The 24,386-nt window shown below is 37.8% G+C and overlaps 1 protein-coding gene across 1 annotated transcript; it reads left to right on the plus strand.

Annotated features, from left to right (window-relative positions):
* Nucleotides 1–3,398: 3,398 nt before the first annotated feature.
* Nucleotides 3,399–24,386, plus strand: zgc:173742 (DNA topoisomerase 1). The gene is made up of 12 exons (XM_041269315.1): nt 3,399–3,520; nt 6,306–6,428; nt 8,480–8,667; nt 8,807–8,951; nt 11,741–11,884; nt 12,507–12,692; nt 12,902–12,970; nt 18,445–18,559; nt 20,490–20,617; nt 22,669–22,763; nt 23,312–23,461; nt 24,284–24,386. Exons 1-12 carry the CDS (start codon nt 3,407–3,409, stop codon nt 24,384–24,386), a joined length of 1,560 nt encoding a protein of 519 aa, XP_041125249.1. The 5' UTR covers nt 3,399–3,406.

Genomic DNA, 24,386 nt, shown 5'->3' on the forward strand with positions numbered 1-24,386 from the left:
TAAACTCTGCTTGTCTTAATAACGTTTGACACGTGTACGCCATCCTGCGGATGAAATGTTAAATCAATGCCATATTGTAAGTGACTGCATATAATGCAGAGTTCACAGCCTACCTCTGTAAAGTGCTTTGTGATGGTGGTCCACTATGAAAGGCGCTATATAAAAATAAAGATGTTGTTGTTGTTATTATTTATTCAATTGTAGTTGGACACTGATTTGTGTAAAACGCTACCTTCGGGAGACCGGCAGATGCACATGTATTACATGTTGTCCCAACCAAGAATGAGGAGGGCTGTGGACAACTTTTGGGGGCTAGTGAAGCATCAGTGAAATAAACACATCTCTCCATGAATGTTCATGGAGTATTCTGTGTGTGTATATCGCAAGTACAATGTACAGTATGGAAGTATGGTTAACCCTTTCATGCATGACAACATCAAAAAAAAAAATACAAAAAACTCTTGTCTTTACAGTATATGGGGACTTATGTAAGATGTAAATGCATGATATCCTCTCATGAGGCAAGCAGATAGTGTATTAAGGTGTGTTTTTTTTTTTTTAAATGGCCACTGAAATGTACTGGTGTTCCAAACTACTTTTTAAGTTTTTTTTTTTTTTTTTTTTCTCAGCTGTTTTCAGTATTTCATGCATGGAAGGGTTACACCAGAATTAAACAGCTGAACTCCAAGAATCATTGCATTTGAAATCCAAAATGAAATCCTGTTAATGTTTTAAATAATAATAATCTGATGCTAGATCTTAGTTCATGTTGTATAAATATGTTACTTGGCTCTATTTCATATTACAATTCTTGCTTCAGGTGGGAGGAAGAGAAGTATGAAGATGGCATCAAATGGAAGTTTCTGGAACACAAGGGGGCTTATTTCCCGCCTGAATATGAACCTTGCCCAGACCACGTCAAATTTTATTATGACGGTAAATCTTTTAGCTTTTCACTGTATTGATGTGGGGTCTCTAACAGTGCGTGCAATAGCTTCCCGTTGTCCCGCTGCTCGGATATCTGCTGGCTGTGACTTAACACAGCAAATGGCTGCAGAGAATGAGCCATTTAGATTATCAATCCTTACAGTAAGGACTTCTCTTGGAAATTATTTGTTAAGGATTATTGCACCTGATTTATCTTGATGTTCAAATGTTAGCTTTTCAGTAGCATTTTGTCCATTGTGCAAAAATGTAATCAATTTTTTTTTTTTTCTTCAATGCATTAATCATCCTCCTTCAAATTCTGCAAAACCTGACAAATATTCCCCTTCCACAGTAGAGGTCATGAGCCCTGTTTTTAATGTATTGAGACATGCCTTATTATTTTCTCAACTCATATAACTACAAAAGAGGCATAAAACCAGTGAGCTTTGCCATTTTTCCTATAATAGGACCCAAATAATTCAGTTTGAAATTTGACAACATCCCGTAATCTGATTTATTGAATGGCTGCATCGATTTGCAACTGGGGCAACTGCACAGGGGCCTGGGCCATAAAGGGTTCTGAAAGTTTGTAGGGGGGGGGGAAAAAAAAAAATTAAGCGATAATATCTTTCACACTTATATTTGCAGGTGTTACCTACATGTTTATATCATTGTAGCTACTAGTGCTAGTAATTATGTTTTTATTCTCCCTTGTTTCATCAGGTACTGCTATTTTCTTAATTATGATTTTAAAACATTGTTGTGTTAATGCGTGCAATGACAGAGGCTTTTTTAAAATGTTAACACAGCCGAATCCTTCTATAATGGCTGCCTTTGAATGGTGCATTCGGATGACAAAGCCTTCCATTTTATGCATGGCAGCTTCTACATTTTCTGGATTTAAATCCGGTGGTTGATAAGGAAAACCTCTCAGATTTTTTTATATTCTTCCCTTTGACCTGTTTACAAACCCACACAAAAAGCACATTATTGGCTTGTCATGTTGAGAAAGGTCCCTTTTTATATTTGTGTACTATACATCTGTACAGTCTAACTTGACTGACCATCTCCTTTTGTAATTTTTTCTGATAGGCCAACTCTGCCTCACATTTTTATTGTTTCTGTTGTTTTGGGTAATAGTGAGAAAAGATAGGAAGAGTTCATATTGTTCATTAGATTTACCAAGCTATACACACACTAGCTTTCAAGACCTCGGAATTCTCCTCTTCAGGTGTAAGTGGAAATATAAGGAAACAATTGTGCGTGTAAACAACCCCCCCTGTTTCTTTAACTTTCCATTTTTGAGGGAAAAAAAAATGAAATATTAAGTTTATTTTGTATTTGCTGTGGTGGGTTTGTAGGTATGCTTCCAGACTGTGAAGTAGTACTGTTGAACAGTACATGCTGTTCTAAGGGGGAAAAAACTGCAGAAATCAGAAGAAAAAAGCCACCAAAACAGAAAAGGTCTTGCAGTTACTATACAGATCATTAAAGAAGCACATCTTGGGTTCAGGTCCCTTGCAGCAAAGTAACTTGGGAGTTCCTGTAGTGTAGCTGGCCCTGCTAATTAAAATAGTCAATCATGCATTCTGATTCCAGAGGTGTTAAATAATTCAAATTCCATCTACCATATACAAGTGTGTGCCATGTCAATGCTAATAGAGCAGGGTTGCTAGGCAACAAATTCTGATATTTAACATGAATCCATTGCTTCTGGTCAGTGGGATATTTCCATGGCAATGAGTCCATTCCTCAGTATCTTCAAAACACAACAATCAATTTCCATTGATAAAGTGCCCCAAAGCCCATATCTCTGGACAGTGTTAACAAAAGACAGGCAATGAAGTCAAAGTTACTGCTTCTGTTTAGTTTCCTTTTATTGTTCTGTGTTTCTCTTTTTCAGTCAGCACTAATCCCTATAGAACAAATTAACATTTTTGTAACAAACTATTTGGACACAATCAAATGTTTTTTTTTTTTTTAATACACGGAGTTGTTTCCTTGGCAACAAGGAACACAGTTATACATACTGCCTTTTCATTACAATTTAAACATTGTGACCGTGCCTTTTGAAAATTGCCATTTTGTTTGTGGCACATGCTAGTGTTTTATGTACAGTTCAGGACCAGAAGCAATGTTTTGTGTTGTAGTTTCTATTTGTATTGCTTTTTTTCAGAAACAAGCTTATAATGCAAAATGGCACTTGCATAAAAAAATTTAAAAAATAGACAAGTTAATTGCTGCAAATATACCCTATGGCAGCACAATTAAAGGTGAAACAATTTCCATAGTAAATGTTTCATTTGTGCCCTTCAGTTGTAGGCCGAATTCATACCTTAGATTCTTGTGGGGGTTTTTTTGTTTTGTTTGTTCCCCCCCAGATAGTCTCTGTATTCTGATTTGAGTGTTTTAAAGTCATGTGCAAATGCACAGCAATGTAAAGTTGTAAATAATCATTGTTCTTCTCTCAGGGAAACCCATGGCTTTGAGCTTGGCAGCTGAAGAAGTGGCTGGGTTTTTTGCTCACATGTTGGATCACGAATACACAACAAAGGAAGTGTTTAGGAACAATTTCTTTATGGATTGGAGAAAGGTAAGTGGAAGGGTACAGTAAACTCTTCCTGCTGAATATTTTTGGTTTATTTTTGCCTAAATAGGCATAGTGACTGATTTTCAGGGCTTGTGTAAAGTAGGAGAAACCATTCTGGAAGTTTGAGATTTAATTCTGGTTCTTGTGCCTTCAGCGCTCGTCACGTAGCTGAGAAATAATTTCTCCGTTCTTGGCAGTGAATGCTCTTCAAAATAAGATTTGTGTAGCATATTGATATGCTAATCCAGACAACTTGCTCTGTGCAGATGGACAAATCCAATTAAAATTTTATTAAAGAAACATTAGAGCAGCCCTTTGCTGTCGATCATCGTGGTAGTTGATTCAAAGGAAGCTTCATGATTTTCACTCCAAAAACTATCTCACTAAAAGAAAACTTAAAGGGGTGCTAACCAAGGGCTTAAATTGATTTATTTTTCTTACATATTGAATCTACCAACATTATCACTGCCTCCTTTTAACAGAGTGCTATCCAAGTATTTTAAAATACATTTTATTACCTTGTATTACACTGTTGGTGCTCCTCTTTGTCTTGTTTTGGAGGTTTGTTTAATATGTACCAGTACTTTTAATTTGAACGGTTGTGTCCTTCATATATAGGTAAGTTTCTTCAGACTTGACGAGAATCTGATCAAATCTGAGTCATATATATATATAATTACACACACACAATGTCCTTAATGAGCCACTGTAGAAGTAACCAACATGAGAGCAGACTGTGCAAATAATGATTAGAAAAGACAAGTTAAAACCTTGCCAATACCTACATTTTCACTGAACCTTGATGCAGCAACTAGCATAGAAGCAAATCACCATAATTGCATGTCCTTTGCTTTTGATTGGGTTAATTTAATTGGAAATGTAGTTATCCTCCTACTATTCTGTGATGGCCACAGGCTTAATGTTGCCTTTGTAGTAAGAAAAAAAAAATCACAACTGTGGTCTATTGATGGCAAAGTCACTTTGAGGCTCAGGGTCTTTGATCATGAGAGATAATGTTTTCATTGCTGGTATGAGAATTATTTTGCTAAGTGTCCTGCCCAGCATTTCCAGTCTGTCTCAGTTGCTTTTGGTGCTCAGATCTACTTTGTGTGTGTGTGTGTGTGTGGGGTGGTGGGGGGTCACTCTGGGACACGTTATAAGGGTGCTGAGATGTACAGCAGTCTCCCCTTGAAGAGCAGATAAGAAATGTCAGGTTTTGCTAAAAGCTTAATTAGTCAGGCATAAGCCTGTAGGATATTTCTAATTAAACTCAAGTGATGCTTAAACTGCTGTGTCTAACAAACATGGGCATCGTCTGAAAAGGAGACACCGATCCGGATTACACTGTTTTCTGTTCTATTCTTGGCTGCTGTTAAAATAACCTTAACTTTAGAATAGAGCAGCAACCAATCATTTGCTAATAACTGACAATAGATGCACATAGGACACTACAATATTCTTTCAAACAAAATTCAGTAGATAAGGAGAAACCCAACGACACAGTGATATGATTAGCAAACTTTATTGATGAGGTATGCGAAGAAAATGATCATAGAGCAAACAGTTTGGCATAAAACCTACCTGGATCGAAGATCCCCTACCTGGCTATTGGGCAAGGTAGGAAAGCCCCATAGAACTATACTTAAAGTAGGTCATGGGGAAGGGTGGTGGGTTGCAAAAGAACAAATGTGAAAGGAAGAGGGAGTAAACAGGTTAGTTATGCTAGCGGTAGTTCTTCAGTTTGGATTCATTTAGATGATATTATTCAATTAGATGACATGATAATGTGTGGGGGGTTGTCCATCCTACCAAACCTATGTTGTAAACTTCATAGAATATGTAGACACTGAATACAACTGAAGGATGCATGTTATAGGATAGTAATGCAAATGATCAAGATTTAGTCTAGGAAAGTGCAATGAAAGAACATGTTTCTGAGAAGCCAGCTGTGTGAGGTTCCAATTCATAAATTTTAATGCACACACCGATTTGAGTGCCTGCAGTGGTCCATTTGAAACACTGAATATGCTGTTTCTACAGAAGCACATTTAACACACAGATTCGCTACAAGAATCAAGGTCCTGCGCTTTAGATTTCTAATTGCCTCGCTCTGAAGCAGCTCATTTTGTATTTCTCAGTCTGCTTACCTTTGTAAAATGACACGTCTCCTGTTCAGACAAATTGTGTTGGGGACCATTGCATTGCTAGCACTCAGGGTGACCTTTACTGGGTTGGGGCCCAGATGGCATTCTCCGACAAAATTGGCTATTGATCCGTTTTTAAAGTATTGTTTAATTTGACTGTATTTCCTGGTGCTGTCTCTGTCATAGATAGTGTGCTTGTTTCCCGAGTTATTACTGTTTAATGGTGTTCAGTCATTTTCTTGGCATTTTAGTGAAGATTATGGTGTTTGTGTTTTGGTAGCACATTTAAAAGGCTAAAAATCTGCAACGATGAATAAAGTACTCTGCAGCTGGTCACCATAGCGCTATCAGTAGATGCTACACAACAGCTTGCCTTCTGATCCAAGAGAACTTGTTTAAAACCTTCTCTTGCAAATATTTGGATAAGTCAATGCAGAATATATATTTCAGTACCGAAAAATAAGCTCTTGTCACTGCTTACCATGGGCTAATCACTCAGACCTTAGCTGTTACTTTTAAAGCCAATTTTCCAATAGACTATTATGGTATGTACAGTATGCTGGCGTGACTGTCCTATTTTAGGGAGGTTGGGTGCCTCTTTCTCTCTGTGACCATCCTCTCCCTGTGTCCTTCCTTTCTATCAGGAAATGACCCTGAATGAAAGGATGATAATCACTGACCTGGAGAAATGCAATTTCAAAGAAATGTTTGAATTCTACAAGAACAAAATGGAAATCAAGAGAAATATGAGCAAAGAGGAAAAGCAGGTAATTCGCAAGCAACTTTCTCCCTATAAAGCAATTGTGGTTTTCAGGTAAATAAGAATGCAAGAATGATTGCTTATGGATAGACATACTTTTATTGAAATGGCAGAGGAAGGAGGATCATGTCTGAATACTTCTCTTAAATGGCAGGAGGTAAAATGAATGCTAATTGCTTATCTCAATGCTGATGGACAGATAGGAATTATCCCAGTGCAATCCCTTACTACTTCACTCCATATGTGTGTGCTTGTAAAGTGTGATCTATCTACTTTAATTATACCATATAAAAACAACTGTGGTATTAAGATTAACAGCATTTTAGATCACCTTGTGTCTCATGTGTAGGGCACAATACAGATTTCAAAATAGCCCTATAAAAATGCAGCAAATGACAGTGATACTGTGATTCAAGTATTATCAGGGACTTCTTTAAATAACACAACTATTCTTTGACTACTAATCAATGGCAGACTAACAATGTGAAGGGTTTTGTAAAGTTATATTGCAAACTAGTTTGATTTCTACAAGAGGAACATTAGAAGAAATCTAAGCCAGGAAGACGTGCAAATAATGAGTTAGAAACTCATGCCTAGCACCTTGCAAAATAACGTCAGTTTCAAGGCAGGTGACCCATCTACAAGAATGATCATTTGGCTGGCTGGAAAACGTATCAACCATGAAGAAAAGTTAAAGCAGAGGGCAGAGGATTGGACTAGGGAAGAACCCACCCCTCCTATTATTTTTTTAAATACAGCCTCATAAGCCAGAATTTTTCATATGCAGTGCATTGTGTTTCCAGACAGGGCGGAACTTTTTTTTTTTTTGTACAAGAAACAGAATATATTTACATAAATAAAGTAGCTTATCTTGTTTTAAAATATGCCAAGCATTACATGGTTCAATTGTGAAATGGAATTGCATTATCACAGTTTTCCATTTGTTTTGATCAATTATGCCAGGCATTGAAATGCTTACATTGTTAGCTAGGCACAGTGGGCGGGTAGCTTTTACCTATGGGGAGTGTACATCTGCTATGTATTTAAATTTGACATTAGTGCTTTGCTTTATTCTAAAAGTACCCTGGAAATATTTACTGAGTATTTGTGTTAATTCCAAGGATGAAGCGGTCGACTTAGATTGTTTTACCCAAGAGAGCAACTGAAAGCCAATTTACATCTAGCCCTGTGGTGCATAACATGTGTAATGTAAAACTGTTTTTAACAAAAGAACATTTAAATATATAAAACGTGGAGTATGAGCCCATTTTACAGGATTGAAGAACTGCATATGGTGTAACTGGTGGTGATTTATAAGCTACTGGCCAAGAGTCAAAGTGTGATTGTTACGAATGAATAGGCTGGTATTGCTGTGACGTCTTAATTGCTGAAATGGCAGCTCCTAGTTTTTAAAAGCAAGGAAAAAGTTACAACTTGATTTATTTTCAATAGGCATGTTTCCTAGAATAAGGCATTTAGATTCCCCTGTGGAGCAAGTGGTTCAAATTCCACATACAAACGAAATGTTCAGGCATTCAAAATAAGATTCAGACCCGATTTTCAAGCAGAGCACCTGTCTGCTGGCATTGAAAACCAACAGGACTGATTTCAAATTGCTTTGAATGCCCAATGGCAGATGGAAACAATTCATAATAATGCTGTAACTGTGTCTCTTTAGAGGGTCTGAATTGTGTAGTTAATCGATGTATATTTTGTTTTGCTATCGTTGAATCAGTGTAATGTTATGATACATAACTATTAAGCACTCCAATAGTGCTGTATTTAGAAATACTAAAAAACACAATGAATTAATTGACACATGTTTTGACTTGAAGACTTTCTGTGCCTTTTAAATTTGTTTCTTTTAGTATTTCTAAAAGGGTAACAGCATTACAAGAAAATGAATGGTATTTAAATGGTATGTTATTGAAAGTCTGGGATCTGTTGGTCACTGACATACAATTAAGGCAACCTTACACTAATGGTTTTATGTTTTTTTTCTAATACACCCTGATCATTTCTATATGGCACTATTTTTATTTTCCTACCCCTTTGTAGAAAATAAAAGAGGCGAATCAAAAGATAGTGGAAGTGTTTGGGTTTTGCTTAATGGACCATCATCAAGAGAGGATTGGGAATTTCAAGATTGAACCTCCGGGGCTCTTCCGAGGGAGAGGAGACCATCCCAAACAGGGCAAGCTGAAGAAGAGGATCCAGCCAGAGGACGTCATCATCAACTGCAGTAGGTAAGTAACTCTCGACAATTACAATGTAATAAATGATGCCACCTGATAACCAAGGTCAAGGTTTTAGTGAAATGAAGGGACAGGGATTGTAGCAAAGTGTAACTTGAAATCAGAATAATAAATTACGTTTTGTTTTCAGAGATTCTAAGATACCTGAGCCCCCATTTGGGCACAAGTGGAAAGAAGTTCGCTTCGACAACACAGTGACGTGGTTGGCCAGCTGGACTGAAAACGTACAGGGTTCTTGCAAATACATCATGCTCAACGCTAACTCCAAGCTCAAGGTTTGTACTGGGGGGGAGAGGGGAAGAGGGAAAAGTAAGATGTACCAGTACCGTGCCATTGGATGTTATTAATGATTCATTTTATACCTTCTCTGTACCAGTCTGTTACTCAGCAGTAATATAAAAGCCTATTCTGATTTTTTATTTTTGTATTTCGAAGTACAATAAATACAATTCAGATGGATAAGCTGGAAAGCTGGTGAAAGAGTTGCATTGATTTTGGCAGCATGAAACATCAATCTGTAGTTAACACAGTGCGCAAAGCCATAGTTGGTTACTAAAGTTTAAAGACTGCTATTTTTTTTACTGCTATTATAACAAGAATGCAAGTGCTAGTGGAATAGCATTATGGAGCTAATTTCACGTATGACCATACCAACTCTTTAGTGATTCCACGTTGTGCAACTGACACATTTTTATTCACCTACTGCTTGGAGACAGTGCTTTCAGAGTGAGTATAGTGTTGACATTTCCACAAGGATTATGTTTTTTTTTTATTATTATGATTAGTATGCTAATCATAAGTCCACACCGTAAGGATTCCTGTACAGATTCTTTGTGGCTTGACCTTTGGAGGAACGTGGGCAATTAATTGTTCCAAACTAAGCAGGTCTCTGAACATCTGACTGTGGTTGATGGTGCTCATTCCATCCGTGTGTCCTTCACATTTTCATAAAGCTCACATTCTGTGTAAATGGTGTTGTGTGTTTAATTATTCCACGAATAATAATAAAGGCAAACCTCAAACACATTTTTTTCACATGACTTTTTGTGTGAAGGAAAAAAATAAGGTAGCCCTTAAGTCCATAAATAACTTTTCCTTAAGTAACATTTTCTTGTTTTTAACTTGTACAAATATTAACTCGAGGTGAGGATTATAGTTGAAGTCTTATTGCTCACTCTAGGCCACTTTTTCAATCCAGGGGGGCGACAACGATAACAGCTTTTACACTGTAAGGTGAAAACTGCTGTCAATACATGTTTAGTTAAACTTGTTATTTTAGAGGACAACAGTGTTTTAACTATTGACTCCTAAGTGAGGTCAGAAGTTTAAATATCCTGCAACAGTGGAGCCTCAAAATGCAAACTATTGGGTAAGTAATAAAGACTCCACTATGGGCATTTCCATGTCTGGAATTCTTTCTCTCCTTGTGTCTTTTTATGAAGTTTGTAATCATACAAGTACAATTAGGCAAATTGTGTGTGTGTGTTTTTTTTTTTTTTTTTTTTTTTTTTTTTAATACCTTTTTAATAAGATGGTTTGAGTTCAGGAGCTTCACTTCTGGTTTAGTTGCCTGCCATAGACATATGTAATATAGGCTAGATCAGCCATTGTCTTTAGTAAGCGCCATCTAGTGCATCGGTGTATTCCCAGCAAAGCAAAAGGAAATGTCATCAGAAGTGGCCGATCACTAAATGGCGTTAGCTCTTGCTCCTCTATTTGTCATTTTATCCTGCCACCACAAATCTACAACGATGTACAACTGTAATCCCACACTTCTCCATTAATTATTTTCACTTTGTTTCTTGCTTGCAGTCCTCCCCTGATACTATCCTTAGACAGGCATGTTATGGATGGTCACAGTATTCTGGGAATAGAGCATTCTGCAACTAATGGGTGGTATAACTAAGATATCCAGTCCCACAAGCACACTACTAGTTCCATGTGGGGTATGTAGTTTCATAGAATATCTGACAAGCTGCTTTCGATCCCTAGAGAAGCTAGCTGGGTGACATGCTTTCCATTTATATGCCGCACTTCATCTCTCCTGAGAACAAGTTATTAACAGTTAATTATATCGACTTATGCACCTGTCACTTTCAATTCTTCCAGTCTGTGGTAGAAGCGAGTTACACAACTCAGAATGGCAGGGCTGCATATTCTGCATGTCTCCCTCAAGTTCAAATTCATTAACTAAAAGATTCACTGGGGGTTTAATCTTCTCTTAAAATGTTACGCTAAATACAGTGAAAACTGTAGATAACCACAAAATAATTGGTTGTATAAACATACTGTGCTGTTTCTCACAAAATTTGAACTATAACAAACCAATGACTATAACAAATCATGTGTTTTTGTGTGTGTTTATTGCATGTACTGTAGTCAAAACTTCACTTCGGGTCGTTCCAATTAGACAACATTCTTGGGAGGAGTTTACTTCATTTGGTCTGTTTCCTCCATTTCTTTACATGGTGAGAATGCACCTAAAATTTGCAGAAATTGTCACCGTCAACTTAAGGGACAACCTAAGCCCCTTTGAGCTGGCATGACCACTTACAATGTCTCACCCAAAAAGACAGAGCACAAGGAAGTTAAGTGACTTGAGTCAGCCGGGATTTGAACCAGGGACCTCCTGGTTATAAGCCCTTTTCTTTAACCACTGGACCATTCATTCTTATGTACAGACAAGAATTCCTCAATAGAGAGATGGTTTTTTTAATACAGATTTTCCTGCCTTGTGTAGTCATGTTAATGTTATTTGCAAACAGCCCTCACAGCTTCTCTTTTTTCAAACACACTCGAACAGTATCTATTTAAGATGCAATGCTTTTGTTTGTGCCAAGGTTAGCGATATTTAACATGGGCCATCTATCAAACATTCCCCTGGGTCTGAATGAATGATGTTTCTCCCTATTTACCTTTTATGGAGAGTTACAGTGTTGACACACACAAGTCCGCTTCATGGCTCTGGGAATCCACAAGTTGACAAGGTCCATTACAACGAGAGGCACAGAGGCCTGTGTCTGCTGCTGTTCTCTTCATGTCTGCTGCTTTCTCTCCCTAACAGGGAGAGAAGGACTGGGAGAAATACGAAGTGGCTCGAAACCTGAAGTCTCGCATAGAGGCAATCCGGGAAAAGTACAAACAAGACTGGAAATCCAAGCAGATGGTAACCCGCCAAAGAGCTGTAGCACTTTACTTCATTGACAAGGTAAGGGCAACTTTCAGAAAAAAGGGTGCCAACACTCCACAGACCAGATGACCACCTCCATGAATAGAGAAATAAATAGATATTCAGCCCCCCACCCCCAGAATACCAATGTGTACTTTTAGGTTATTAATTATTTTTTTTATTAATGTGGTACCAGACTTGGCAAACATCTATTGCAGAAATACATTTAAGTGAGAGAATAATTTCTTACTTGATTAAATGGACAATTGGTGTACCACTGCCCTTGTAGGATGGAACATCTTTTGCATGTATTTGAAGATGAGGGTGAGCAGCTTTTTGAGTACATGTAGTAAAGGTCTCACTTGGGTCCAATGGGCAATAACTGCTTCAACCCCAGTGATTTTGCATTCCTAGAAAATGGAGGACATTTTTGTACTGTTTATAATTAAGGCTGCGTTTTTTTTTCATAACTTTTTTGAAGAGGTGGTTTATCCAGTCTCAACTAATTTACCTTCAAGCCTGATCCTCATAATGGTGGAGCAGGGATGATGGTGGTTTAGTATTTTAACTAAAGGATCCAAGGCAAGAGGAGGTCCAGTGCCTGCCCAGGGATCAAGGAGTGCCCTGTGTCCAGTTCCAACATGCTGTCTGGTTCTTCCAGCTAGCTTTGAGAGCAGGTACAGAGAAGGAAGAGGGGGAGACGGCAGACACCGTGGGTTGCTGCTCCCTGCGGGTGGAGCACATCAAACTTTACCTTGAACTTGATGGACAGCAGCACGTGGTCGAGTTCGACTTCCTGGGTAAAGATTCCATCCGCTACTACAACAAGATGCCTGTGAAGAAAGCGGTAAGACTGCCTCAGTCTTTCAAACGAAATGGATAGTCTTAACAAAGGTGCAGGAGGTAATTCTTCCAAAACTCCAAATTCTGAGAGACTAATGCCTTAATCTGTGTGTTAGGTTTTACGTTGAGTGTTGTAAGAATAATTTAGCTATATAGCAGTAGATAATGAAAATGTGCCACTCTAATTCATGAAACATGAACTTGCTATTTCAGGTCTTCAAAAATCTGAAGCTATTCATGGAAAACAAGCAAGGTGATGACGACCTGTTTGACAGACTGAATGTAAGTGTATTTCACCGAAGCTACCTTCAATACGTGCCACTAATGCACTGTACATTCTAGCTCAAATGAGTGCTGCATCGAACATTTCTTTGAACGTCATTCGTACATATATCTTTTGTCCTGTCTTAAGTCCTTGGAATGTTGCGCCTAGAAAATTAAATAGTGACACTCAGGATGTATGACAGATTAACCAATGTTTGAAGGTTCCTCTACTAATGTGGAACACAACATTCAAATTCTAGCAGCCACCAACATTGAGAAAAAATAATACTAAATAACTGAAATTATGGAAAGGCTAATTGGCAACAAAAACAAGCATACAAAACACCAGGTTTCCAATCCTTACAGCAAGTGACATTATCCCAGTTTAATAACGTGATTGGGATAAGGCATGTGTGTGCTTTTCTATTCAACGCACACAAACATAATTGCGAAGGGCAATTGCGTGGTTTCATTTAGACCCGTCTTATAATGACCCCTGTTAATTGGTGGTGTTGGATGGAAAGATTTTATGTAATTGCTTCACAGATTTCATGTTCCCAATGTTATATCAGACATACATAAGTCAATGCCCTATTTAAAAAGAAAAAAAATGTACTGTCATGTACATGCCATTCTAAACCTGTAATTACTTCATTAAAGCAGGAAAAACAAGCAAATGACCGGATGACCTGTTTAATTGCAGCAATTAAGTTGTTAAGCATGTGGTATTCTTGTTGGGGCAGCACAGGCTAACTGTGCTACAAACCCGTGCAGCACATTGTCGCACCTAGGGATTACAGTGCAGGTACATGTTGTTCAGCACTGAACGTTGGCTATGTAGTTTTGACATTTCATGTTTTATTATGAATATAATTGAGATTTCCATTTCAACTGCTAGCTAAAAAAAATATGTAGCAAGCTCACTGCTTCTCTTTACTGCTGTAAACAATAGGAAACTCTAGTCTTTTGAATACATTATGCAACCTGCAGTGCTTTTAAATCTTGAGGTCAAAATTGTACGGCCTGGTTCCAGCACTGCCCAGGAAAAATATTGCATGTGATTAAGTTGCTGTACAGTATTGAACTGTTCTGATCAGTAAACTTGCAAGAACACCGAGAAGAGTCGTTACAGCTTTGAGGGTTAATTTACAGTATGTTTTACATGCAAAATAAATTATCAATGCAAGACCTAGTACTACATCATATTTGTTATATCATCACCTATTTTGAGGAGAGAAAGAAGTCTGCCAACGTTCGAAGTACTGTTGTAATGCATACATTAATTTGTATTTGTAGTAGTGTTTCCCAATCGGTCCACTGAGTGATTTTCAGATAGAGATTTCTAATGCCCTTCTCCATAGGAGTGCACACTTTTTGTTTTGTTTTTGTTGACTATTCCAGTATCTTGGTTGTTGGTTGATATCTATCTATTCATTTAATTTAGTCTCGAGTGTTTCTTAAAGGTCGATGAAATCCACCCAGAACCTTCAAAGGCAGGGAATGGGCAGAATGAATCCTCTTGGGACCCTGCTTGGATTAGCAGTCTCTTGTTCTCATGAAGGTCCCCCAGTGGAATACAGCTGGCCTGTTCCACCACTCATTGTGTGGGTGCCTAATCTCCTGCAGGTTTTTCTCACTGCATGTCTGCAGCGTCCTGGCTGCTGCCACTAACCTTGACAAGAAAGAAATTTGATGCAAGAAACTGATTTATTTTTGTTCTTGAGCCCTGTAGCAGCTGAAAACGTTTTGTTATGATGTAACACAATACTGCATTGGTTAACCAAAAGCTTCTTTTGCTAAGGCCAAACATTTAGCATCACCTAGAATTTTAGGATTAAGACATTTTAATAAAAAAAATGTGGACTTAATTTAGATCTTTTATTTAACGTCATGTAATCAACTACAAAATGATGTCACAAAAATCTACTGGAAGCCATAATACAATATTTCATGTTATATTTCGAAATGTCACATTTTTCAATTTGTCAGTTTTACGTTACGTATATGGGGAAAATGACAAAGCAGTATGCAATTCAATATGTTTACGCACGTTTCATTTGACTTGAAGCAAAGTTAGTTCAATTTATAGTCACAATTTAGGAAAGAGGTGGTGGGGTACAGCACAGCTCCAGGCTTTACCTTCCTATATGTTACAGGCAGCTCCACTGTAACAGCAAGAGCAATTAGCAGTGCAGTGAAATGGATCATATGCAGAGTGTCACATACGAAGCAATGACGTTATGGTACAGTGGAAAACCACAGCAGTTATTTTCTGATCTGTCAATTGCTCTGATTCTGATAAACCCCATTTTATTTTATAAGCATTACAGATCTTGTAGCCCAGCTCTTTTGCAGCAATTAGTTGTCTTCTGCAGATTGCTCTGGGCACTATAAGAGTAGCCACTGTGTTTTCTGTCTGGTGTGATGTGCTGTGGATTAATGAATAGAATGTATAGAACATGGATTTTAGAATTGTTTAATTTCCTAAGCATTTAAACTGCAGGGTATAAACTAATTTTAATGTTTTGTAAGTACTCAGATAAGCCCTCCAATGGGGTGCTGTTACTTTAAGATGCACTGCAACACTAATGTGGATGAGATGACATGTGTACAGCATTTATGTGCATAGGAAAAAAGCCTTTGATTAAACAATCCTACCCTGCATACATTCTACTGTGTAATACTACAGCTGATACTCATGCATATCTTCGCCAGTTTTGAATAAATTTGAAATATTGAATACTTGGGAAAACGTTTAACCTCAACTATTAAAATTCCTGGTATAAGACCTTGAGGGTAAATCTACTGAAGCCCCAGACGTGGTGTAAAGTAATATCACGTGTGATTTAACCCTTTTTCCAGATCTAATGCAAATCTTCCTGCTGTACAGATTTTAGCATAGAGTACAGTGGTTGTACACATTTTGTCTGTAATACAGTAAGAAGTCATGGATGGGACATAACAAATATTTAAATGTTATAGCATTTTTGATCATGTAAAAAAACCTAATCCTAACATTCTGAATTAAATACTGAAATGTTTCTTCAAACCAGTGGTGGGAGAAATTCACCAATACAACAGTGCCATCTAAGGGTTGTCAGAGGCATAAGTGCAATTTAAATGCCTGATGGTTTCTATGTTCTCAGTTTGAGTGCGCGCACATACATATCCAGAAGCAGGGTATGTAGGGTGAAGTATAAAAATTGCATCCATTGGCAGAGGCACAGGAACAAATTTCAAGCCGGGGGGGGGTTCTAATTATTTTTAAATGTATCCAAGTCATTTTTTGTGCATTTGATAATCATGGGCACAGACCAAACCAAGTGAGTTTTTTATAAGGAATAAAACACTTGTTTAGATTAGGGTACGCCAAAAAACTGATTTGCGCTTCTGTGTCATGCTTAAAAAATTCCTCATAAGGGTTACAACCAGACTAGACTGTCAAATATGTCACGGTAGACATGCATATAAGAGACAGATATGCAAGTCTTTTTTTACTCATTGTGCTGCGCATCCAATTTTTAAGGCGTCTCAAACTCGGTTCTATTAATAACATTTTCTTCATATCGCAGCGTGCATGGGGGAAGGCAGCAGCAGGGCTGGTAGGTGATGTAATCACACAAGAAGACATAAGCCCGATATACAGTATTTTTTGTTCAAAACGACCACACCCACCTTTAAAAAAAGGCAACGAATACTGTAGGTTACAATTCTAAAAATTAAACAAAAAAAATTAAAGGGTCTTCCTTAATGACTAAATGCCCTTTATTGAGTTCTTACCGAAAACATAAAATGTCACTTACAGAAAGGCATTAGCTACTAAATAAATAAATAAATAAACAAACACGAATTCCAAATAGTGCAACTAAATTGTGTGCTTTTGTATAGCAGTGAGGCATGTTCCCTAGGCTGTATGTTACAAAACCAATAAAAAATGTACATGACATGAGTGCTAAGAGTACAGTTTTTAAGATTTTTTTCTTTGATTTAATTACACTAAGTGGCAAATGGAACATTTGGTCTTACTATAGTAAAAAGAAACGCACATGCAGTTTTATGGTTTGTTTATTGAGAAATATATTGACATAGGTGAACAGTTAATCCTTTATTCTATACTTTTAATGCCGTCTGACATTGTTTAGCACAGTAATCATAGTGAAACCAGCAGCTAGCACACTGTCTCGACACATGACAGCGCTTGGTGCTGACACTATCAGTGATAGGTTGAATAAGTAACGAATGCCCACCCTTGCATTTCAATGCTTGCCGTTAAATGGCTGAAACATTCAATTCCAGCACCCACACGGCAGTACTAATTGGTTGAATTATGACTTTCTTGCAGGCGGTGGAAATGGTCATTCATAAACTAAAGTTTGCGAAATTCCCTGATGTTAACAATAATAAAAAGCCACACCAGCACAGCACTTCTCCCTCGGCATGTGGGGGTGTCTGTTGGCAGTTAATGAAGATTTGAACACACCATACTGTTTTTTTTTTTTTTGTATGCCTCTCCTTTTATTCTGTAGCTAATAAGCCAATTATTTTTAAAAGTACAGTAATTCGACCTTGATGTAGCAAATGTAGTGATAAGTGACTTCATTGGGATCCAACCAGGCTTGCATTAGAATTGGCGCTTCTGGTTTTTGGTTTTTATTCATTTCATTTTTCGGTGCTATTGTTAGCTATTTTTTCGAGGTTTTATGTAAATCGTTTTTTCGGGGCTTTCGCTTTTTATATACTGTTTTTAGTTACTTTCCAAAATGCTTGGACGTTTTCTTTGTTTTCTTTTTTCTGTCAAAATATGTATAGTAACTCGACAGTACTTGCACACTTAAGTTGATGATTAAGTACCATCTTTCCTTTGCTGTCTTCCACAACGAAATCCTTATGGTCACGGGCACATTCTTCAGGGGTTTTTGTGTGTAGGGATTTTTTTTTTGTACATTTCGCAGTTCTGTTTTAAATCCTCCGTATTTTAACTGTAATATAGCTTTATATCCCGCAAACAAGCCTAATTGTAATCTCGTTTTAAATCTCATAAGTGGAGTCTCCAATAGAAATGTAGGAATGTGCTGCCACTCTGTAGTTTGGGCGGGTTTAAAGCATTCGGAACAAATACAAGTCAGGGAAGGAGGGCCATTACCCAGCTGCAGTGGGAAAGGTATATATTTTTTTGTAGTTTTGTTTGTTTTTTTTTCAAGTGGGAAAGTGGTGAAGTCAAGGTGAATTGAGTAACCATTTCCAGTGTTTGCCATACATGGATTTCATTTTTTTGTATCAGGAGTGTTTTGTCGGTTTTTATTGGTTAAAATGGTAAATCAGAAGTCCCAATAACGAAGGCTTTTATGAAATTACAGGCCCTATCAGCACTGTTCAATTTTGTTACCTTGTGATCCTCATTTCAACCAATTGCCCATTTCTACTTACTAAGTGGGCATATTTAATCAGATTGTATTTATGTTGCCCCCCCCCCCCCCCCCCCCCCCCTACAGACATCGCTGTTGAATAAGCATCTCAATTCTCTGATGCCAGGCTTGACTGCAAAGGTTTTTCGAACATTCAACGCCTCGATAACTCTGCAGCAACAACTGAAGGAGCTTACGGAGTGTAAGGCAGTTTTATCCCATGCTGTAATAACAGCACATACCCACATGAAGCAGTCATTGTGGAGTCCTCCAATGGTAATTCTAGTCTTTCTGTGTTTCTGCTAAGGCGTGCCATGTTAATCAGTGCTGAGGACATCAATGTTGCAGTGAGAACTATGAAATAATTCATCAGTTCACTACTAAAATTTATTCACATGTTGCTATTTGCAATAAAATGTTACCCACAAGAGACCATGTGCTACAAACTGAGTGCAATAGTCTTCACAACTATATATAAAGCACTGGCACAGTTTGTAATATATATATATATATATATATATATATATATATATATATATATATATATAATATATATATATATATATATATATATATGTGTGTGTGTGTATATATATATATATATATATATATATATATATATATATATATATATATATATATATATATATATATATATGTGTGTGTGTGTGTGTATATATATATATATATATATATATATATATATATATATATATATATATATATAACACACACACACTGAGTGTACAAAACATTAGGAACGTCTGCTCTTTCCATGAAATAGACCGACGAGGTAAATCCAGGTGAAAGCTTTGATCCCTTATTGATGTAACCTGTTAAATCCACTTCAATCAGCGTAGATGAAGGGGAGACAGGTTAAAGAAGGATTTTTAAGCCTTGACACAATTGAGACATGGATTTTGTATGTGTGCCATTCAGAGGGTAAATGGGCAAGACAAAAGATTTAAGTGCCTTTGAACGGGGTATGGTAGTAGGTGCCAGGCGCACCGGGTTTGAGTGTGTCACGAACTGCAATGCTGCTGGGTTTTTCACGCTCAACAGTTTTCCGTGTGTATCCAGGATGATCCACCACCCAAAGGACATCCAGTCAGTGGCAGGCCAGTGGTCGAAAATGGCTCATTGATGAAAGAGACCAAAGGAGGCTGACATGAATTCTGCAGAGCAACAGACGGGCTACAGTTAGTCAACTGACAGTCTAGTACAACATTGGTGCCCAAAGACCCATAAAAGAATGCACAACTCGTCATACCTTGACACAAATGGGGTATGGCAGACGACGTAACAGAGGTCCACTTCTTTCAGTAAAACACAAGAAACTGCGGTTAAGGAATGAAAACACTGGACACTGGAGGATTGGAATAACATTGCCTGGTCTGATGAATCCTGGTTCCTGCTGTTTCATGCAGGAAAGGTTATGGAGAAAACCACATGAGTACATGCATCCATCATGCCATGTGTCAACATTGCAGGCTGGCGGTGGTGGGGTGATGGTGTAGGGTGTGTTTTCATGGCACACGTTGGGCCACTTGATAAAAGTGGAGCAACATTTGAATGCCACAGGATATCTGAACATCACTGCCAATCGGGTGCATCCCTTCATGGCAGCAGTGTATCCATCTGCTAATGAATTTTTTCAGCAGGATAATGCCCCATGCCACAAGGCTAGGATTGTCCAGGAATGGTTCCATGAACATGAAGGTGAATTCCACTTATTGCAGTGGCCTGCCCAGTCACCAGATCTCAATCCAGTTGAGCATCTGTGGGATGAGATGAAACGAGCTAGTCGGAGTAGAGATCCACTACCAGCCAGCTTGACACAACTGTGGGAAGCATTGGAGTCAACATGGGCCAGCATCCCTGTGGAACGCTTTCGCCACCTTGTAGAGTCCATGCCCTGATGAATTGAGGCTGTTCTGAGGGCAAAATGGGGTGCAATTCAATATTAGGAAGGTGTTCCTAATGTTTTGTACACTGTGTATGTGTGTTGACATCCTATTGCAAACACTATTTTAGAGGTTTAAAAAAAAATTAGTTGGGCTTATTAGTGTGAATGCAAGATTTTAGCAAACCCACCATTCCTGCCTTAAACAAGTGTCATTTTCTGTTTGCAGCATCAGCCAATATGCCTGAGAAGATTCTGTCCTACAACAGAGCTAACAGGGCGGTTGCAGTTCTATGTAACCACCAGCGGGCGCCGCCAAAGACCTTTGAGCAGTCCATGGCAAACCTGCAGTTGAAGGTGAATGAAGACTGGGTGCAGTGGAGATTCTATTATTCTGTCTTAATAATGTATCATAGTTTTAAAACTGAGTGACAGCTGCTGAGGCAGAGGGTGGAATGTTTGAGGTATGCAAGAACACTTTATTGAGCCTTTCTGTTAAGTCGGTATCCTGAAAGGTTGGGGACTCCCAACTTGTGAAAAGTTAGACCATTTTGTTATGGCAACACTTTGTCAGAGTCAAGGAGGGCTGGCAAACTGAAACTCGCAAGCAGTGTCACAGGATATCTATTTAAATAAATAAAAGCATTGCGATATTGTTAAAAAATAAATTGCAAACATGCCTAGAGCAAATTGACGACTTTGTGATCCACAGCAAATATAATTCTGTAATTAACAATATGATGACTAACGTGGCCATCTTTGCATCATTTTTTGACATTCAGATTCCTAGTTTATTTGTCTGACTCTTCAAACTGAAACGAAGCCTTCGCTCCCAGCAGTAACAGAAACACACACATATACACACAGATATTTAGCTGTGAGGTGTGTGAATAGGGATTAATAACCCTTGCTGAGAGCATATTAATGGCTTCTTCTGTTGAGGGGGGGGGGGGGGGTGTTACCATGAGAGAATCACACCAGTGTTTTGAGGCAGTGCACACACAGCTTACCACCAGTAATCCTACTGAAATGCATCCTTCAGATAAAGCAAGGCTTAAGTACAGCAAAATACAAACTGACAAACTACTGAGTATTTTTCTTCATTCATCCTATATAATGCCTCATTCTTGAGGCCACAAGATCAGAGAGATAATGGGTGGTTACAGATAAGGCCCATTGGACGGCTGAATATACCAGGTGCTGCTATACCCAGGGTACCAGTTAAAGCATACATCAGAAAGAAGCTCCTACTGCTTGTAACTTTTTAGTTGGTGTATTCTAATTGTAAGGTGTGGTGAATCAGCATGACCATGCACACTATAGGACTATTTTAAATAGGTTGTAAAGAAACGTGTATGCTATACAAGTGTATGATTTTACTTTGGTACTTGAGAAAGCTCTGTACACATTCTCAGTAAATCCACTGAATTCCAGCGCTTGGATTTTATAAAGCAATCCCTATTTGTTTAAGCGCTATACTCCATGTAAGTACTAGACTAATTAGTCTATTTTTACAGCCAGCGGTTGTTACTTGTTCGCAATTCAAATACAATGAATCCTGTTCTTGGACAGCTTTTCAGAATCTACTGTAAGAGCAATCAATTTCTAATCACAAGCATGGAGAGCAACAATGTGTGTGTTGTGTGCGCGAGCGTGTGCACGCAGTCTTTTATAAATTTATTAATTCACAGTTTAACCATAAGGAAGTGATGAATTTCCAGTGATCTAATAAATAAGGTTTGCATACAATAACACAGTTAGTAATCTGTTTCAATTGATCTATATTTAAATGGGGTGGGAATATGTAGGCAATTTTGGGGGTAATGAGCAGTTGTTTATTAAGCCAAGTGAAACATTTTAAGTGGTTTGAATATCTGTGCCTGATTAATATTTCTGGTGATAATTAAGGATACCGTTTATTTGTGCATTAAAATATACGAGTACGCGGTACATTAACTGTCCTTGTTTTCTACATTGAAATATCTAGCATGTCACTGAAATACAAACTTACAAGTGGGTGTCATCTTTAAACAGTATCATCTTTTTATTATTATTTTTTTTAAGTACTTCCCTCAACATGGGTGAATTTTATTGACCCCTCATTAATGGAAACTGATTTTGTAGAGCTATTTTACATTTGCTACATATGCAGAAGACCGTTGCACCACCTACTGGTCATTTCTAATTCTACCTCACTTCAGAAGTGGATGAAAAATTATACAGTAGTGCTTGAACAGTTTGTAAACATGGTAAATAGTGATCTAAGCAGGGACAATATAGAACATCGTAGCATAACTAGCAGGTAAGAAATGAAATATTCCAAAAATGTAGATGTTGAGAAGTATCTCTTCAGCATCGCTGAACTGCAAAATGTTTGTTTAAACTAAACATGTTTTTGTGTAACACAGATTGAGAGCAGAATGGAACAGCTTATCCTGGCTAAGAAGGAACTGAAGCTGGCCAAGAAAGAAGCTAAGAAGAGCAAAGATGATAAACTCCAAACGTGAGTATCTGAGGGGAAGGAGGGAGGGTTGAGAAGGACCTGGAGAGCCAGATGTGACTAGGACGCTACTTGCATCAAGTGTAGGTGACATTAATGTCCGGCCACTGCAGTAAAAGACAAGGACAATAATATTCTACAAGTAATGAGCCAGTAGAGGATACTAATGCTATTATAAAACAAATTTACACTTGATCTAATTCTAAAGTCTCTTAATCTTTAGAGGGTATATAGGCAATGATAATCACTGCTCTATGAGGTTATAATAGGAAATCAACGTAGTGGGACTGCCCTATGCCTTTTGTAACTGAATGAAGAAAAGATGTTGGGAATTAAGTTTGACAAAACAAGGGAAGTTTAGATGGTACCACAGCCAATAAAATGGAAATTGAAAACTGGGAGACATCTTTTAACAGTGTGCTGAATTGGAATATATTTTCCATTCCTAAAGGACTAAAGAGAAAAAGGGTTGCAGTAGCTTATGGCCATCTCAGACATTGGGTGCGTGAAATGTGTTATCCTATTTTTTATTTATTTATTTTTTTTAAAAGAGTTCTAGAAAAGAAGAAGAAATTGGTCCAGAGATGCGAGGAGCAGCTAATGAAACTGGAGGTGCAGGCGACAGACAGAGAAGAGAACAAGCAGATCGCCCTGGGCACCTCCAAGCTGAACTACCTTGACCCCAGGATCAGTGTAGCTTGGTAAGCCACGACTGCAATCAGTTTCTAGTTTTTTAAATGCATCTACAGGGGTGTCCTACAATTACCAGCACATACAAAACCAGACTAACGAAACACTTAGCATGCAACGACTATAACAAATATAATTGTCGATCAAACTATTTTCAAATTATAAATGTACTTTTCGATTTTTACATATGCATACTATAAATTACTAATAAAAAATAAATAAAAAAAATTAAAATAAACTTCTGGAAATCAACTTTTAGACTGAGAATATTAGTTAGTAGTTTGGCTGCTGTCTTTATAAAATGGTTCCCACAGAAATGTTCCACTTAGGGGTGTCAGTTGTGCCTGTATGTTTGTGTTTGCTGCTCACTTGTTAATGTTTGATAGTTGCTAGGGCTGTGCTGAAAATTGTTTCAGAAATATTTGAAATCTCAAATTTCCCATGAAGTACTAAATAAAACTGTATGTAGATGTGCTATAATCAGATCTATGCAGCTGTATAGATTATGTCCCTGCACCTATACCATATACATGTCTCTCTATTCAGAATTGTTGCGATTTATTGAAAAGAGGTGTAAGGGTACAAGAGCATGCTGGGTGTTTGAAGCTATTCCATTGGTAACCAGGCACAGCTATTGGGCTGGTCCATATATACTGGTACTGCATATTAATGGTTCATTTCAGACCCCAATTAACATCTACCCAAGTAACATAGGTACAGGATTAGAGCTATTCAGTCTGTCAGACCAGTTATCTATAATATAGTGCAGTGACTACCAATAGCTACCTCCTATTTTAAAAGCAGTATTTTCTTTTATGCTTTGTTTCCCTTAGGTGTAACAATATGGGGGTGCCTTTGGATAAAATCTACAACAAATCACAGAGAGAGAAGTTTGCATGGGCGATCGATATGACAGAGTTGAACTTTGAGTTCTGA

Source organism: Polyodon spathula, chromosome 13, assembly GCF_017654505.1.
Source record: "Polyodon spathula isolate WHYD16114869_AA chromosome 13, ASM1765450v1, whole genome shotgun sequence".
Lineage (NCBI taxonomy): Eukaryota > Metazoa > Chordata > Actinopteri > Acipenseriformes > Polyodontidae > Polyodon > Polyodon spathula.

Excerpts from the sequence above, each read along its gene's own strand:
- zgc:173742 (XM_041269315.1), top strand. The coding sequence starts at position 3,407 with ATGGCTTTGAGCTTGGCAGCTGAAGAAGTGGCTGGGTTTTTTGCTCAC. Across the intron at positions 6,429-8,479 it reads TGAGCAAAGAGGAAAAGCAG|AAAATAAAAGAGGCGAATCA; the intron begins GTAATTCGCAAG and ends ACCCCTTTGTAG. Across the intron at positions 8,952-11,740 it reads ACGCTAACTCCAAGCTCAAG|GGAGAGAAGGACTGGGAGAA; the intron begins GTTTGTACTGGG and ends TCTCCCTAACAG.